At 45.2% G+C, this 19,607-nt stretch overlaps 1 protein-coding gene across 2 annotated transcripts in view; it reads right to left on the bottom strand.

The window, feature by feature from the left end:
• Nucleotides 1-19,607, bottom strand: part of LOC140491543 (serine/threonine-protein kinase NLK-like) — a 189,567-nt gene that overhangs the window by 77,718 nt on the left and 92,242 nt on the right. For both annotated transcript variants that reach the window (XM_072589871.1, XM_072589870.1), the window contains exon 2: nt 8,545-8,674. In XM_072589871.1, coding sequence (XP_072445972.1) covers nt 8,545-8,674 — 130 coding nt within the window. The remainder of the gene's footprint in view (nt 1-8,544; nt 8,675-19,607) is intronic.

Here is a 19,607-nt window from a genome sequence, read left to right on the forward strand (position 1 = left end):
GAGATCACCATATACCTGCCTTTGGCCCATGTCCCTTAATATGTTGCATAAAAACACAGGTTCAAAACCAACAACTGGCCCAACATCTGTTGCTTTTTGCAAAAACTATTGAGATTTTGACCAGAAAAAGAGGGGTAGGTCTGGCTCAGGTACAGGCAGCTGGGATCAAAGGAATCCTTTGAGGTATACAGGGGAAACAGAAGTTTACTGAAAGAGGAAATCAGGAAGGCAAAAAGGGGGCACAGAATAGCCTCGGCTGAGAAGATTAGGGTGAATCCAAAGAGGTTCTTTAAGTATAATAAAGGAAAAAGAACTAGAGAGAATAGGACCCCTCAAGGGCTAAAGTGGACATGTGTAGAACTGCAGGAGGTAGGCAAGGCCCTCAATGACTGCTTCTCCTGTGTTTACTGTGGACAAAGACAAATCAACTCAGGAACTTTGGGCAGATAGTGGTCGTATCTTGGAGACAGTACAGTAGAAATAGTGTTGGATGTATTAGAATGTATGAGGGTGGATAAATCTCCTGGTCCTGACCAGATTATATCCAAGAACACCAAGAGGTTGAAGAAAATGTGTGGGCCCTGGCTGATATTTTTGCATCATCAGTCCTAGAAGACTGGACTAATTCTGTGCCAATATTGTGCCCTATTCAACAGGTGCAAAGCAAAACCTGGGAACTATAGACCAGTAAGCCTAACATCTGTGGTAGATAAGTTACTTGAGAAGATTCTGAGGGATAAGATATACATGCATTTGGAAAGACAGGGCTTGATTAGGAAGAGTCAGCATGGCTTTATGCATGGGAGATCAGGTCTCAACTTTGTTAGCGTTCTTTAATAAAGCGACCAGGAAAGTTGCTGAGGGCAGGGCGGTAGACGTAGTCTATGTGGATTTCATTAAGGCCTTTGATAAGGTTCCACATGGCAGACTGCTCTAGAAGGTTAGATCGTTTGGAATCCAGGGGGACCTGGCAAATTGGATGCACAATTACCTTCTTGGTAGGAAGCAGAGGGTAGTAGTGGAAGGATGCTTATTGGACTGGAGGCCTGTGGCTAGTGGCACCTCAGGGTTCAATGCTGGACCCATTGCTGTTTGTTATCTATATCAATGATTTGGATGAGAATGTACAAGGCATGATTAGTAAGTTTGCAGATGACACTAAAATAGGGGGTATCGTGAGCCGTGAAGATTATCAGAAATTGCAGCAGGACCTTGATCAGCTGGGGAAATGGGCTGAAAAATGGCAAATGGAGTTTAATAGAGATAAGTGTGAGGTCTTGCATTTTGGAACATCAAATCAAGGTAGGAGTTTCATGGTGAATGGTAGGCCCTTAAGGAGTGCAGCAGAAAAGAAGAACCTTGGAGTTCAGGTGCACAAATCTTAAGAGTCAAGACAGGGCAGTGAAATTTTACTTTAAATAGTGACTTTAGGATAGTTTTTGGCTTCTCAAATTTTCACAGACTACTGCATGGGATATATCATGTGTGTTGCTGGTTTAGAACATAGAACAATACAGCACAGAACAGGCCCTTCGGCCCACGATGTTGTGCCAAACTTCTAACCTAGATTAAGCACCCATCCATGTACCTATCCAAATGCCGCTTAAAGGTCACCAATGATTCTGACTCTACCCAGAGAGTGGTGGGGGCATGGAATGCACTGCCCGTGGGAGTGGTAAAGAACCCACCCCTGACATCTCCCCTATACCTTCCACCCTTCATCTTAAATTTATGTCCCCTTGTAACACTCTGTTGTACCCGGGGGAAAGGTTTCTGACTGTCTACTCTATCTATTCCTCTGATCATCTTATAAACCTCTATCAAGTCACCCCTCATCCTTCGCCGTTCCAACGAGAAAAGGCCGAGAACTCTCAACCTATCCACGTACGACCTATTCTCCATTCCAGGCAACATCCTGGTAAATCTTCTCTGCACCCTCTCCAAAGCTTCCACATCTTTCCTGAAGTGAGGCGACCAGAACTGCACACAGTACTCCAAGTGTGGCCTAACCAAAGTCCTGTACAGCTGCAACATCACTTCACGACTCTTGAATTCAATCCCTCTGCTAATGAACGATAATACTCCATAGGCCTTCTTACAAACTCTATCCACCAGAGTGGCAACTTTCAAAGATCTATGTACATAGACCCCAAGATCCCTCTGTTCCTCCACCTGACTAAGAACCCTACCATTAACCCTGTATTCCACATTCTTATTTGTTCTTCCAAAATGGACAACCTCACACTTGGCAGGGTTGAACTCCATCTGCCACTCCTCAGCCCAGCTCTGCATCATATCTAAGTCCCTTCGCAAACGACAAATGCCCTCCTCACTGTCCACAACTCCACCTATCTTCGTATCATCTGCAAATTTACTGACCCACCCTTCGACTCCCTCATCTAAGTCATTAATAAAAATTACAAACAGCAGAGGACCCAGAACTGATCCCTGCGGAACTCCACTTGTAACTGGGCTCCAGGCTGAATATGTACCATCTACCACCACTCTCTGACTTCGACCGGTTAGCCAGTTTTCTATCCAATTGGCCAAATTTCCCTCTATCCCATGCCTCCTGACTTTCCGCATAAGCCTACCATGGGGAACCTTATCAAATGCCTTACTAAAATCCATGTACACTACATCCACTGCTCTACCCTCATCCACATGCTTGGTCACCTCCTCGAAGAATTCAATAAGACTTGTAAGGCAAGACCTACCCTTCACAAATCCGTGCTGGCTGTCCCTAATCAAGCAGTGTCTTTCCAGATACTCATAAATCCTATCCCTCAGTACCCTTTCCATTACTTTGCCTACCACAGAAGTAAGACTAACTGGCCTGTAATTCCCGGGGTTATCCCTATTCCCTTTTTTGAACAGGGGCACAACATTCGCTACTCTCCAGTCCCCTGGTACCACCCCCATTGCCAGTGAAGACGAGAAGATCATTGCCAACGGTACTGCAATTTCCTCTCTTGCTTCCCACATAATCCTAGGATATATCCCGTCAGGCCCGGGGGACTTGTCTATCCTCAAGTTGTTCAAAATGTCCAACACATCTTCCTTCCTAACAAGCATCTCTTCTAGCTTAACAGTCCGTTTCACACTCTCCTCTTCAACAATATGGTTCCTCTCATTCGTAAATACTGAAGAGAAGTACTTGTTCAAGACCTCTCCTATCTCTTCCGACTCAATACACAGTCTCCCACTACTGTCCTTGATCGGACCTACCCTCGTTCTCGTCATTCTCAGGTTTCTCACATACGCATAAAATGCCTTGGGGTTATCCTTGATCCTATCCGCCAAGGATTTTTCATGCCCTCTCTTAGCTCTCCTAATCCCTTTCTTCAGGTCCCTTCTGGCTATCCTATATCCCTCCACTGCTCTGTCTGAACCCTGTTTCCTCAACCTTATGTAAGCCTCCTTCTTCCTCTTTACTAGACATTCAACCTCCCTCGTCAACCAAGGCTCCCTCACACGACCATTTCTTTCCTGCCTGATAGGAACATACATATCAAGGACACGTCGTATCTGCTCCTTGAAAAAGTTCCACATTCCCACCACATCCTTCCCTGACAGCCTATGCTCCCAACGTATGCTCCTCAAATCCTGTCTTACAGCATCGTAATTTCTCTTCCCCCAATTGTAAAATCTACCTTGTTGTGCGCACCTCTCTCTCTCCATAACCAAGGTGAAAGTCACAGAATTGTGGTCACCATCACCAAAATGTTCACCCACTAACAAGCCCACCACTTGTCCCGATTCGTTACCGAGTACCAAATCCAATATGGCCTCCCCTCTGGTTGGACAATCTACATACTGCGTTAGAAAAGCTTCCTGGACACACTGCACAAACACCGCCCCATCCAATCTACTTGATCTAAAGAGCTTCCAATCAATATTTGGGAAGTTGAAGTCGCCCATGACTACGACCCTGTGGCTTCCGCACCTTTCCAAAATCTGTTTCCCAATCTGTTTCTCCACATCTCTGCTGCTATTGGGGGGCCTATAGTAAACACCCAACAAGGTGACTGCACCTTTCCTATTTCTGACTTCAGCCCATACTACCTCCAGAGGCAGATCCCCCTCAAACTTCCTTTCTGCAGCCGTTATACCATTTCTAATTAGCAATGCCACCCCCACTCCTTTTTTACCACCCTCCCTAATCTTACTGAAACATTTAACCAGGAACCTCCAACAGCCATTCCTGTCCCTCATTTATCCACGTTTCTGTGATGGCCACAACATAGTAGTCCCAGGTACCGATCCACGCCTTAAGTTCACCCACCTTATTTCTGATACTCCTTGCGTTGAAGTATATATTTTAAGTTAAGCAGAGGGGTTTACCTGTGTCATAACACTATACAGGCCTCTGAAACACAGGATACCCAATCAGATCCCCTCCTCCTTCTAAACTTCATTGAGTACAGGTCTAGAAACCTGAACTGTTCCTCATATGACAAACCCTTTATTCCTGGCATTATTCTTACTAACCTTCTCTGGACCCCATCCAAAAGCAGCAATTCCTTCCTTAGATATGGGGTCCAAACCTGCTCACAATATTCCAAATGGAGTCTGACCAGAACCTTACATAGCCTCAGCGGTACTTTTCTGCTCTTCTATTCTAGCCCTCTGGAAATGAATATTGAGATGGAGATGCTAGTGTTGGACTGAGGTGAACAAAGTCAGATTATAGTCCAACAGGTCTATTTGAATTTACAAGCTTTCGGAGCACAGCCTCTATCGGGTGAAGTGGAGAAAAGTGCACTGAGGAGATGACGGCTAACATTGTATTTGCATGCCTAACAGCCAAATGAGTTTGCATTTTAACCTCCAGAGTCCCAGTTCAGGATTCTAAGTGCTTTTATGCTTCAGATTTAGAGTCTTTCCTCATTTAGAAAATGAACCATGATTCCATTCTACCAAACAAAAGAGCATGACTTCACACTTTCCCACATTATATTCCACATGTTGCTTCTTTGCCTGTTCACATCCTTCGCCATCCTCACCACTTCCTCAACACTACTTGCTCCCCCATCTTTGTGTCATCTGCAAAGATAGCAACAATTCCCTCCGTTCCCTTGTCCAAATTGTTAATATACAATGTGAATAGTTGTGGTCTCAACACAACCTCGCAGAACTCCAGTCGTCACCGACTCCTTTGCCCCCACACACTGCCTTATGTCAGTCAACCACTCCTCTTCATACTAGTACCCTGCCCCTAATACCATGAGCTCCACCTTATTTAGCAGCATCCTGTGCAGAACCTTGTCACGGGCCTTCTGGAAATCAAATTAGATCACATCCATTGGCTGTCTTTGAGGAGGTAACGAACAAGTTAGACAAAGATTTGTCAGGAACGATTTCATCTTGATGAAGTCATGCTGACTCAGCCTTATTTTACCATGCACTCCCAAGTACTCTTCAATTGCATCCTTAATCATGAACTCTAAAATATTTAGAACCGAGATCAGGCTAACCAGATTAAATAGTTTCCTTTCTTTTTCCTCCCTTCCTTCTTACACATGGCTGTCATAGGAGCTATTTTCCAGTCCTCTGGAACCCTCCCTGATTCTAGTGATTCCCAAAAGATCATCACCAGTGCCTCTAAGATCTCCACAGCTATCCCAATCAAAACTCTGGGGAGTAGACTGAAGGCAGATAAACCACTTGGACCAGACAGACATTTCAGTTTTCACAGAGCCATCTCCTTCGTGATGGCCACTATACTCACCTCTATTCCCTGACTCACTTGAATGTTTGTTATGTTGCTGTTTTCCACTGAAAACTGATGCAAATTACTTATTCATTTCTTCCACCATGTCTTTGTTCCCATTACTACTTCTCCAGGCTCATTTTTCAGTGATCCAATACTCAATGTTGCCTTTTATACAACTGAATAGAACACCTGCAATTTTTTTTATTAGCTAGGTTACTCTTATACATCATCTTCCCTACCCTCCTTTTTTTCAGTTGTCCTCTGGTTTTGAAAGGCTTCCTACTAATCTTCATCACACTATGTATTTTCTTCTGGTTTTATGGCTGTTCCTGACTTCCCTCATCAGCTATAGTTGCCTCAACATCCCCTTAGTAAGTTTCTTCTATTTCCTACACAAGTACAAGTGTTGAGAGTGTGGTGCTGGAAAAGCACAACAGGTCAGCCAGCATCCGAGGAGCAGGATAATCGACATTTTGAGCATAAGCCACTCCACCCTCCTCTCTGACCTATCACCTTCTCCCCCACCTTCATCTACCTAGTGCATTCTCAGCTACATTCGCACCCTGGCTCCCACCATCCCCATCACCCTCCCATTTATCTCTCAGCCCCCGGTCCACAAAGCTCTGCAGTCCTCACTGTCTCTTACAATACTTTTAAGGTTAACATCCATCGCACATGCATTTACATGACTGAAATCACTGCATGATTAATTTACATGACTGAAATCATTATGTATAATCTACAAGCTGCATTTTAGCATTTCACCAATTAATGCACCTCTTATCCCTATGACCTCCACCAATGAATGACAACAGTAATAATGTTGTGGGAGCACTATGCTCAAATATTTGTTCTTTCATAGATGTTTGAAAATCCTGGAACTCCCCATCATTGGAATGCTGTCCAGCATAAAAGGTAATCACCAATGCTCAAGGAAAGAAGTCCATTATCCTTCGCGTAACTAAGAAAACATTAAAATGCCTTGTCACTAGTAACCCCTACAACAAATAAATAAAAGAATATTGATGAAATAAACTTTATTTTGGTTGATTTCAACAACTTTCACTTTCAACATTCTCAAAGAATGACTTCAGCCATTCACTTTCGAGTGCAACGGACTAAAGACCAAAACTCCAAGCATAAATCTTTCACTTTTGCATTTCTCTTAGACCACAAAAGATAACAGGTGCTAGAAGAGAGAATGGTTTTCACAGAAGATTCAGTGTGGTGTTAAGGATCCTTATTCATGCAATGCAGAGCAATCTTACATGTTCCAAGTTTGTTTGCTGAGCTGGAAGGTTTGTTTTCAGACATTTCGTCACCATGCTAGGTAACATCCGGGGAGGGGTTGGTGTTCTGTCCTGCTTTGTGTCTTAGTCTCTTATGGTGGGTGATATCATTTCTGGTTCTTTTTCTCAGAGGTTGGTAATTGGGGTCCAAACTGATGTGTTTATTGATGGAGTTCCAGTTTGAATGCCAGGCCTCTAGGAATTCCCATGTGTGTCTCTGTTTAGCCTGTCCTAGGATGGATGTGTTGCCCCAGTTGAAGTGGGGTCCTCCTTCATATGTATGTAAGGATTCTAGTGATAGTGCATCATGTCTTTTGGTGGCTAGTTGGTGTTTGTGTATCCTGGTGGCTAGTTTTCTACCTATTTTCTGATGTAGTGTTTGTTACAGTCCTTGCAGGGTATTTTGTAAATGACATTTGTTTGGCTGGTTGTCGATATAGGGTCCTTTAGTTTCATCAGTAGCTGTTTCAGTGTGGTGGTAGGTCTGTGGGCTACCATGATGCCAAGGAGTTGGAGTAGTCTGGTAGTCATCGGAGATATCTTTGACGTATGGTCGTGTGGTTAGAGCTTCTGGACATACTGAGTTTATTTGTTTGTGTTTGTTAAGAATCGGCGGACTGTGTTTAAATCGGGTATCCGCTGATCTTGAATACGCTGTACAAGTATTTTTCTTCTGCTGCTCATTGTTCCTGGATGCTGCAGTGTGTTGTGGCCCGTTTAAATAATGTCCTGATGCAGCTCAGTTTTTGGGTGTTGAGATGATTGCTTCGGTAGTTAAATATCTGGCCTGTGTGTTGCTTTCCTGTAAACACTGGTCTGCAGTTCTCCTATGCCAACAACCAGCAAAATGAATACCCTGCAAGGACTTAAACACTACATCCGACAGACAGGCAAACAACTACAAATCTTCTCAAAAATTGCAATCTTACATGTAATCAGACATGGTCTTTTTTGTACCTACAAACAATTTAATTTTGATTAATTGAATTTAAAAAGGCATCAATACCACAGAATATAAACATGATTACACTGATAACAGATCATTGACCAGCAAGATTAAGTTTCTTTCCACAAATGCTACCAATCCTAACATTTTTGCTTTTTATGGCTACATGATAAATCTGGACAAAATCACAATAAAAACAAATGAATTGTCAGTTGAAAAATTATATATTGATCTTTTAGCTGTTTAAAACCTAGTCTACGGAATAAAAAGACAAAATTCAAAAGGAAATGCACAGAATTAATAGAGCTTCCCTGACTGCAATGAGAAATAGATGTGAATCACAGTTTGGTTTTTGCATGTAACTAAATAATGCATACATTGGCAATCAATGATGCATCTAATCATTTAAAAAAATAAAAGAACATGTACCCAATTTTTAAAAAAAAAAGTATTTGGCTGTTCAATCATTTCAAAATGGATATCAAAGAGACTTGCTACTTAAATGATTCTGAACAAATCAATCCAATGCACGGAATACATTTTCACAATTGTTTTCCCCAACCCCATTAGTATTCAGTTTTAAATTCACTTACATTATCATGTTTGAAAAAGCAGAGCATCTTCAGCTCACGGAAGACCCTCTTGCAGGAAACTAGATTCTGGAAGACGTTGGGCATCTTTTTGAGTGCAACTCTCTTTCCATCCCTAGGATCCGTCACTGACCTGGATTGGAAAATATGAATTTTATAAATTACCTTGAAGGCACAGAACCAATATCTATCTTAATCACACTAAAGTTATTAACACCACTGTATTGACAAGCAAAGATGAATGCAAATTTATTTTTTTCATCATCTTCATCTCATTTTCTGTACTTATTCTATCAAATAAGATTCTAACTACCAACGATGTCAGAGTCTTTTCGGAGTTTGTACTGGTTTTACAATGGTCACCAACTTGAATAATAAAGTGGTAGCACTACTGAGTGCATTTTACTGAATAGTATGTCATATCTCCAATGACCAGAATAGCATTAACCGAGCACGTAACAATTACTCAAGCTCACTGGATAGAATCTGGCTGAGCTGGTGTTATTATTCTGCTGCAGTAATTCAGGCAGCTATTAAATATTCCAGATCATCTACATAAGCAAAGTCAATGCTGTTGCATAATGACTCCATTACTTATTCCATATTTGTTCCAAAGTTTCATGTTTTTATATTGACAACTGCAATAAAAACTAGCTGTAGCTATCAGACACTATCATTAGAAGGTCTTACCTGCAATGAAGTAAAGTCAAAATGTGACAAAATATTTTAAAAGGACAACTATCAGTTTCAACTACCAGAAATTGCCACCAGTTGACTCCAAGATTGAATTTTAAACAGTCTGGATTTCAAAGTTATTCACTGGTCCTTTAAGAAATGACATTTACTGTCATTACGGGAACCTCCATACTCATGCAAAGTGGTCGATATATCTGCTTTCTGAAATGGCTTGGCAAGACACTCAATTGTATCAAATGCTATGAAATTAGGTTCAGACTGAACTGGACAGACTACTAGAATCAACATTTAATGAAACAATGAGAATATGTATCGGGTAATGAGCAGGTTGGGAAAGAGTTAAGTTTTGAGTTTTGTGAAACAAGAGTTTCAGCTGAGTACGACTCAGATCAGAGGAGAACTTGCAGTTAACAATGGGGTGCTGGAGGCAAGGGTAATGGGTTAACAAGGTGGAAAAGCATTCGTTATGTAGAGCCATTTAACAATATTGGAAACATTCCATATGTAATATCAGATCAACAAGGTGAAAAGTATTCATTGTGTAAACCCAGTTAAGGTTAAGAACATTGTGTAACAGCAGATGGCTTAATCTTTACTGTTGATCATCACTGATTGTGAAGGTCATCCAATCAATACGTATGTTGCCTTATCTGGATCCTCCTCACTATAATGTGACTATATAAAATCATTACAAAACTACAATTCCAGAGAAGACCGTGAACTCGTGTCTCTGTGCACCCGGACCCAGAATAAAGATGAAGGAGGTAAAACTATACAGTGTCTGAGCAATTTGCTTCAACCGAGGGAGGAAATGGAACAACAACAAAAGCACTCAAAATCCCATGGATAATACAAATTCAAAGATGGGCAAGGGAACAAAGTGCTAATTACTAACGATCAGAGACTGGCATGAGCTCAAGCTATGCCTGCTCTGCCACAACTACACCAGCATCATCCCTCATCTCTTTACTATATTGATGATAGCATTAGTGCTGCCTTTTGCTCCCATGAGGAGCTCAAGTAGTTAATGAACTTCCCTCACCCTCAAATTCACCTGGACCATATCCAACACCTCCCTCCTCTTCCATGACATCGCCGTCTCCATCTCTGGAAACCCATTCACCACTGACATCCATTTCAAACCCACTGGCTCCCACACTTGGACTACACCTTCTCTGACCCACCATCCTCCAAAAATGCTATCCCATACACTCAATTCCTTCATCTACACCACAACTGCTCCTAGGAGTCGTCATTCTACTCCAGGACATCCCAGATAACCTCCCACTTTAGGTAGTGTAGATGCCCTCCACCGCATTTCCTGCGCTTCTGCCCTCAAACAAGGATAGAGTCCCCTTGGCCCTCACATAAGATCCCACCCACCTCAGAATCCAATGCATCATTCTCAGACATTTTCACCACCTACAGACCCCATCAAGATGATATTTCCTTCCTAACCTGTCAGTTTTCGGCAGGGACTGTTCATTCTGTGACTCGTTCGTCAACTCTACACTCCCACAAACTTCTCCACCGTACACAGTATCTTTCCCAGCAACCACAAGAGGTGTAACACCTACTCCTTCACCTCCTCTCACCTCTGTCCAAGGCCCCGAACAATCCATCCAGATCTAGCAGAGATTCACATGAACTCCATCCAACCTGATCTATTGGATCCATTGCTCTCGATGTGGTCTCCTCTACATCAGGGAAACCAAACGCAGACTCGGGGACTGACTTGTGGAGCACCTGCACTCAACAACACAACATTTCGATTGCCATTCATTTTAATCCCTACTCCCTAGCGACATCCCCTGGCCCCTTCCACTGTCAGAGTGAGGCCAAAAGTAAACTGGAGGAATAATACCTAACATTTCACCTTATAGCCGAATGGCCTCAACATTGACTTCACAAGCTTCAAGATTTCTCCACCCACAATCTTATCCCACGTCCAGTGCCTCCCTGACCTAACCTGTCCACTTAAGAGTCAAAGATGTACAGCACAGAAACAAACCCTTCAGTCCGACTATCCATTCTGGCCAGATATCCTAACCTAATCTAGGCCTATTTGCCAGCACTTGGCCCATATCCTTCTAAGATGAAAGTGGTGCTGGAAAAGCACAGGTCAGGCAGCATCCGAGGAGCAGGAAAATCGACATCTCAGGCAAAAGTCCTTCATCAGCCCATTCCTGATGTGAGGAAAATAATGTCTCTCAAACTTGAGGTTTTCTTTTTGAGGAAATCAAGAGATTGAAGGCAGAGCAGTAGACATTGTTTATTTGGATTTTAGTAAAGCCTTTGACAAGGTTCTGCATGGTAGACTAATTAGTAAAGTTAGCTCACATGGGATTCAGTCAAAAAGTGTAGTGCTGGAAAAAGAAAAGGAGAGTCTGTGTTTTGGGCACAAGCCCTTCATGACATTCCTGAAGGGCTGATGCCCAAAATGTCGATTCTCTTGTTCCTTGGATGCTACCTGACCTGCTGTGCTTTTCCAGTGCCACACTTTTCAACTCTGATCTCCAGCATCTGCAGTCCTCACTTTCTCCACATGGGACTTAGGGTGTGTTCGCCAACTGGATATACAATTGGCTTAACGGGAGGAGACAGTAATGTTGGAAGGTTGCTTTTCCCGACTGGAAGCTTGTGACCGGCAGTGTTCCACAGGGATCACAGCAGAGGTCCCAGAGCAGATCCTTGCAGAACACCACTGGTCATAGTGTTCCAGGCTGAATACTTTCCATCTACTACCACCCTCTGCCTTCTATGGGCCAGCTAGTTGTGTATCCAGACAGCCAAAGTTTCCCTGTATCCTGTGCCTCCTTACTTTTTGAATGAGTCTACCATAGGGAACTTTATCAAATGCCTTGCTAATATCCATGTACACCACATCCACTGTTCTACGTTCAATGTGCTTTGTCATATCCTCAAATAATTCAATGAGGCTTGCGAGGCAAGACCTGCCCCTCACAAACCCATGCTGACTATCTCTAATCAAACTATGGTTTTCCAAGTAATTATAAATCCTGTCTCTCAGAATCCTCTCCAATAATTTGCCCAACATAAATGTAAGACTGACTGGTTTGTAATTCCCAGGATTATCCCTAAACCCTTTCTTGAACAAGGGAATAACATTTGCCAGCTTCCAATCATCTGGCACTACTTGAGTGGACAGTGAGCATACAAAGATCGCAAAGGCACAGCAATCTCTTCCCTCACTTTATTTAGTAACCTTGAGTATATCCCATCTGGCCCAGGGGATTTACCTATGCTCATGTTTTTCAAAATTTTTAGTACATTATCTATCAACAACCTGTTTCATGCTGTCCTCACAAATGTCAAGGTCCCTCTCAGTAGTGAATACTGAAGCAAAGTATTCATTAAGGATTCCTCTACCTCTTCCAACTCCATCCACAAGTTCCCTCCACTATCCTTGATTGGCTCTACCCTCACCCTTGCCATCCTCTTGTTCCTCATAAGTTTAGAATGCCTTAGGGTTTTCCTCAATCCTACCCATGAAAGCTTTTCCATGCCCCCTTCTAGTCTAAGTCCAGTCTTCAGTTCCTTCTGGGCTGCCTTGTAACCTTCTAGAACTGTTGAATTCTTGCCTTTGTTTCATTCACCTCACTTTGGGAATTCAGCTCTTTTGTCCATGTATAAACCAGGAGTAAGTGGCTCTGACAGAACCTGTCAGTGAGCACCTTATTGCTGAGCAGATGCTGCTTGATGGCACTGTTGATGACACTTTCCATTACTTTGCTGATATTGAAAATACCCTGATGGGGTGGTAATTGGTTGTAGTAAAAACAATGACTGCAGATGCTGAAAACCAAATACTGGATTAGTGGTGCTGGAAGAGCACAGCAGTTCAGGCAGCATCCAACGAGCAGCGAAATCGACGTTTCGGGCAAAAGCCCTTCATCAGGAATAAAGGCAGTGAGCCTGAAGCGTGGAGAGATAAGCTAGAGGAGGGTGGGGGTGGGGAGAGAGTAGCATAGAGTACAATGGGTGAGTGGGGGAGGAGATGAAGGTGATAGGTCAAGGAGGAGAGGGTGGAGTGGATAGGTGGAAAAGAAGATAGGCAGGTCAGACAAGTCCGGACAAGTCAAGGAGACAGTTACTGAGCTGGAAGTTTGAAACTAGGATGAGGTGGGGGAAGGGGAAAGGGGAAATGAGGAAGCTGTTGAAGTCCACATTGATGCCCTGGGGTTGAAGTGTTCTGAGGCGGAAGATGAGGCATTCTTCCTCCAGGCGTCTGGTGGAGAGGGAGCGGCGGTGAAGGAGGCCCAGGACCTCCATGTCCTCGGCAGAGTGGGAGGGGGAGTTGAAATGTTGGGCCACGGGGCGGTTTGGTTGATTGGTGCGGGTGTCTCGGAGATGTTCCCTAAAGCGCTCTGCTAGGAGGCGGCCAGTCTCCCCAATGTAGAGGAGACCACATCGGGAGCAACGGATACAATAAATGATATTAGTGGATGTGCAGGTGAAACTTTGATGGATGTGGAAGGCTCCTTTAGGGCCTTGGATAGAGGTGAGGGAGGTGGTGTGGGCACAGGTTTTACAGTTCCTGCGGTGGCAGGGGAAAGTGCCAGAATGGGAGGGTGGGTCGTAGGGGGGTGTGGGCCTGACCAGGTAGTCACGGAGGGAACGGTCTTTGCGGAAGGCGGAAAGGGGTGGGGAGGGAAATATATCCCTGGTGGTGGGGTCTTTTTGGAGGTGGCGGAAATGTCGGCGGATGATTTGGTTGATGCAAAGGTTTGTAGGGTGGAAGGTGAGCACCAGGGGCGTTCTGTCCTTGTTACGGTTGGAGGGGTGGGGTTTGAGGGCGGAGGTGCGGGATGTGGACGAGACGAGATGCGTTGGAGGGCATCTTTAACCACCTGGAAAGGGAAATTGTGGTCTCTAAAGAAGGAGGCCATCTGGTGTGTTCTATGGTGGAACTGGTCCTCCTGGGAGCAGATACGGCGGAGGCGGAGAAATTGGGAAAACGGGATGGCATCTTTGCAAGAGATAGGGTGGGAAGAGGTGCAATCCAGGTAGCTCTGGGAGTCGGTGGGTTTGTAAAAAATGTCAGTGTCAAGTCGGTCGTCACTAATGGAGATGGAGAGGTCCAGGAAGGGGAGCGAGGTGTCAGAGATGGTCCAGGTAAATTTAAGGTCAGGGTGGAATGTGTTGGTGAAGTTGATGAATTGCTCAACCTCCTCGCGGGAGCACGAGGTGGCGCCAATGCAGCCATCAATGTAGCGGAGGAAGAGGTGGGGAGTGGTGCCAGTGTGTTGGATTTGTCCCTTTTTTTGTACAGGATATACCTCAGCAATTTTCCACATTGTCAGGCAGATGCAAGTGTCACAACTGTAATAGACTAACTTGGCTGTAAAAGTGGCAGTTCTGGAGCACAAGTCTTCAGTATTATTGCCAGAATGTTGTCAGGGCAGTATGAGTTATTATACTGGCAAAAGAAGGGGGAGGGGAGCATATGTGTTGGGGGTGAGGAGTGGAGTAGATTTCAGAGGAAACAGTCCAGAATGTAAACAGGGATGAAAAGTGTTGCGGTGATGGCGAAGGATAGTTTTTTGAATGTGAAGACTAGGGTAGTGGAAAATTATGAAAAGGGTAACTGATTGTGGTCATAGGATGTGAAAGGGCAAAAGCTGAACTTTATGAAAGATTGGACACTGTTTAGAGCTCTTATTCACAACTGAGGAGAAATGCTTGGTTCAGGGAAAAAGAAAGGAAACACACCTGAAGTGCTGCTATGGAAGACAGCATCATTGGAAGAATTGCAACGGAGAGAGAAAAATTAGGAAGATGGAATGGAGTCCGAACAGGAAGTGTCGCTCATGCAGCTGAGTGAGTCTGTGGGATTAGGGACTATTAAACACCTTGTAAATGGAAATAGTGGAATCAAGGAAAAGGACAGAAAGACAAGGTGAAGGAGGGAAGGCAGGAGAGCAGTGGAAAGTAGAAATTGGAAGTGAAAGAGGAATTTTTCCAGTTCCAGACAAGAGACAGAAGCAGATCAAGTAAAAGCTCTGTCACATTAGTCGTAAATGGCGGAGGATGATTAGAATAATTAAAGGGAAGAGGCAGCTTCTTGAACATTCTTTTCCTTAAATGGTCACACAGCCCAGCATATCAGTACAAACGACAAAGCTGATTGTTTGCTATTTTCAGCCTTGAGGACAATCCATCTCTGCCTCACTGAAGTCACCAGAATCACAAGCTTTCAGGCAATTTGATTCACTGATATCAAGAAAAGGTCAAGCCAACGAGATATAGAAAAGGCTACAGGCCTGGACAATAACCCAGGTCTAATGTGGAGGACCTGTACTTCAAAATTAGCTATACCTAATGTTTGAGTGTAATTGCAATGCTTGCATTTGTCCAACAATGTAGATTAGATTATTAGATTAGATTACTTAGTATGGAAACAGGCCCTTCAGCCCAACAAGTCCACACCTACCCTCCGAAGAGCAACCCACCCAGACCCATTCCCTCTATCCCCTTCACCTAACACTACGGGCAATTTAGCATGGCAAATTCACCTAGCCCGCACATTTTTGGACTGTGGGAGGAAACCGGAGCACCCGGATGAAACCCACGCAGACACAGGGAGAATGTGCAAACTCCACACAGACAGTTGCCTGAGGCAGGAACTGAACCCGGGTCTCTGGCGCTGAGGCAGTAGTGCTAACCACCGTGCCACCCAATTGCTCAAATATCTTGCCACACAAAAAAAATGCACAATTAGGCAGTTATCAAATACTATTATAATATATTCAAAGTGACAGAAGGTACGGTCCATTGTTGGATTACCTAGCATTTACTCTCCAACATGCTCAATGATATGCTTTAGATTCTGCCGGCACCGCAGTATAGCATTACTTCCCCCATTAAAAGTTGTCACTGCAGGGTGACAAGGTAACTTTAAAAGCATTAATACTCATTTTAGCATTGTGGGTTTTGATACCTCCCCTTGTCCAAAGCTGGGTGGAAGCAGATGGATAGAAGTGGAGATGTTTGATATAAGATCTGGATAATGTCCAGCCTTGGGCTGGCAAGTAATATTCACCCCACATAAATGCCAGGCAATGACAATCTCCAAGAACAGACAATCTAACCAGCTCTTAACATTCAATTCTGTTACCATCACTGAATCCACTGCTGTCAATATCCTTGGGATTACCATTGACCAGAAGCTCAACTGGACTCGCCACGAAAACCACAGCAGCTATAAGAGCAGGTGAGAGACTGGGAATACTGCTGTGAACTCATCGCTTGACTGCCCAAAACTTCAGCAGCTACAAAGCACGAGTGAGGAGTATGATTGAATACGCCCCACTTGCCAGGATGAGTGCAGCGACAACAATACCCAGCTTGACACCATGCAGGACAAAGGAGATTGCTTGACTGGCACCAAGTCCACAACCATCCACTTCCTATACACCAATGCTCAGCAGTACTATGTACCACCTACAAAATGCTCTGCAGAAATGTACCAAAACATTCTTAGACAGCTCCTTCCAAAAGCATGATCTTTTCCTCTAGAAGGACAAGGGTAGCAGATACATGGGAACACCACCACCTGCAGTTTCCCCTTCAAGCTACCAACCATTCTGACTTGGAAATACATTTCCATCCCTTCATTGGCGATGGGTCAGAATCCAGGAATTCCCTCCCTCAGGGCACTATCGGTCAACCTACAGCATGTGGCAGCTGTGGTTCCAGAAGGTAGCTGACCAGCACTTCAAGGTCAACTAGGGATGGACAATAAATGCTGACCAGCCAGCACCATCCAAATCCCACGAGTGAATAAAAAAAGATTGTTCACACCCCCCCAACCCCCTAATTGTCACTTTTAGCTGGAATGACTATATGGGGTGCGGGGTGGTGGGGAAGAATGGTGTTCAGGAGTTTTGATTGGATTTGATTTATTATTGGTATACTGATGTACACAGTGAAAAAGTGTTGCCTTATATAGCACGATTTGCCTGTAAAGCATAGGTAAAACAATAACTGCAGATACTGGAAACCAGATTCTGGATTAGAGTGGTGCTGGAAAGGCACAGCAGTTCAGGCAGCATCCGAGGAACACGACAACCGAAGTTTCGGGCAAAAGCCCTTCATCAGGAATAGAGGCAGAGTGTCTGAAGGTTGGAGAGATAAATGAGAGGAGGGTGGGGGGTGGGGAGAAAGTAGCATCGAGTACAATTGGTGAATGGGGGTGGGATGAAGGTGATAGGTCAGAGAGGAGGGTGGAGTGGATAGGTGGAAAGGAAGATAGGCAGGTAGGACAAGTCATGGGGACAGTGTTGAGCTGGAAGCTTGGAACTGGGGTAAGGTGGGGGAAGGGGAAATGAGGAAACTGGTGAAGTCCACATTGATGCCCTGGGGTTGAAGTGTTCCAAGGCGGAAGGCGGAAGTGTTCTTCCTCCATGCATCAGGTGGTGAGGAAGCGGCAGTGGAGGCGGCCCAGGACCTCCATGCCCTTGGCAGAGTGGGAGGGGGAGTTGAAATGTTGGGCCACAGGGCAGGGTGGTTGATTGGTGCGGATGTCCCAGAGATGTTCCCTAAAGCGCTATGCTAGGAGGCATCCAGTCTCCCCAACGTAGAGGAGACGACATCGGGAGCAGCAGATATAATAAATGATATCGGTGGATGTGCACGTAAAACTTTGATGGATGTGGAAGGCTCCTTTGGGGCCTTGGACGGAGATGAGGGAGGTGGTGTGGGTGCAGGTTTTGCAATTCCTGCAGTGGCAGGGGAAGGTGCTAGGACAGGAGGGTGGGTTGTTGGGGGTGTGTGGACCTGACCAGATAGTCTCAGAGGGAACGGTCTTTGTGGGAGACGGAAAGGGGTGGGAAGGGAAATATATCCCTGGTGGTGGGGTCTGTTTGGGGGTGGCAGAAATGTGGCCAGATGATTTGGTTTATATGAACATTGGTAGGGTGGAAGGTGAGCACCGGGGGGGGGTTGTCTTGTTATGGTTGGAGGGTGGGGGTGCGGCCGGGACATTAGCTGCCTCAACCTGTCTACCCCACTCCCATCTCACCGTCACAACACGCTGCCCTCCACACTCTCTGCTCCATCCCGACCTCACCATCAAGCCAGCAGATAAAAAGGGGGTGCAGTGGTAGTCTGGCGCACTGACCTCTGCACTGCTGATGCCAGATGCCAACTCGAGGACACCCCCTCCTACTGCCCCCTCGACCATGACCCCACCCCCCATCACCAAACCATCATCTCCCAGACCATACAGAACCTCATCGCCTCAAGAGATCTCCCACCCACAGCTTCCAACCTGAGTCTGGGAACCCCGTACTGCCCGGTTCTACCTCCTTCCCAAGATCCACAAGCCTGACCACCCTGGCCGACCCATTGTCTCAGCATGCTGCTCCTGCCCCACTGAATTCATCTCTACCTACCTCAACACTGTCCTATCCCCACTAGCCCAGGAACTCCTCACATATGTTTGAGACACCACTCATGCCCTCGACCTCCTCCAAGACTTCTGTTTCTCAGCCCCCAATGCCTCATCTTCACCATGGATATCCAATCCTTCTACTCCTCCATCCGCCATGAACAGGGCCTCCAAGCCCTCCGTTTCCTCCTCTCCAGACATCCCCAACAGTACCCTTCCACCAACACGTTCATTCGTTTGGCCGAACTGGTCCCCACCCTTAATTTCTCCTTCGAATCCTCCCACTTCCTCCAGACCAAAATGGGTAGCCATGGGCACCCGTATGGGCCCCAGCTATGCCAGTCTCTTTGTTGGCTACGTAGAACAGTCCATCTTCCGTAGTTACACTGGACCTACTCCCCACCTCTTCCTCCGCTACATTGATGACTGCATTGGCGCCACCTCATGCTCCCGCGAGGAGGTTGAACAATTCATCAACTTCACCAACACATTCCACCCTGACCTTAAATTTACCAGGACCATTTCCGACACCTCCCTCCCCTTCCTGGACCCCTCAATCTTCATTAATGACGACCGATTTGACACCGACATTGTTTTTTCTTTTTTACAAACCCGCCGACTCCCAGAGCTACCTGGATTACACCTCTTCCCACCCTACCTCCTGCAAAAATGCCATCTCGTATTCCCAATTCCTCTGCCGTATCTGCTCCCAGGAGGACCAGTTCCACCACAGAACACACCAGATGGCCTCCTTCTTTAGAGACCGCAATTTCCCTTCCCACGTGATTAAAGAGGTCCTCCAACACATCTCGTCCACATCTCGCACCTCCGCCCCCACCCCTCCAACCGTAACAAGGACAAAACCACCAATGTTCGCATAATCCAAATCATCAGATGACATTTCCACCACCACCTCCAAGTGGACCTCACCACCAGGGATATATTTCCCTTCCCACCC

Source organism: Chiloscyllium punctatum, chromosome 19 (assembly GCF_047496795.1).
Source record: "Chiloscyllium punctatum isolate Juve2018m chromosome 19, sChiPun1.3, whole genome shotgun sequence".
Lineage (NCBI taxonomy): Eukaryota > Metazoa > Chordata > Chondrichthyes > Orectolobiformes > Hemiscylliidae > Chiloscyllium > Chiloscyllium punctatum.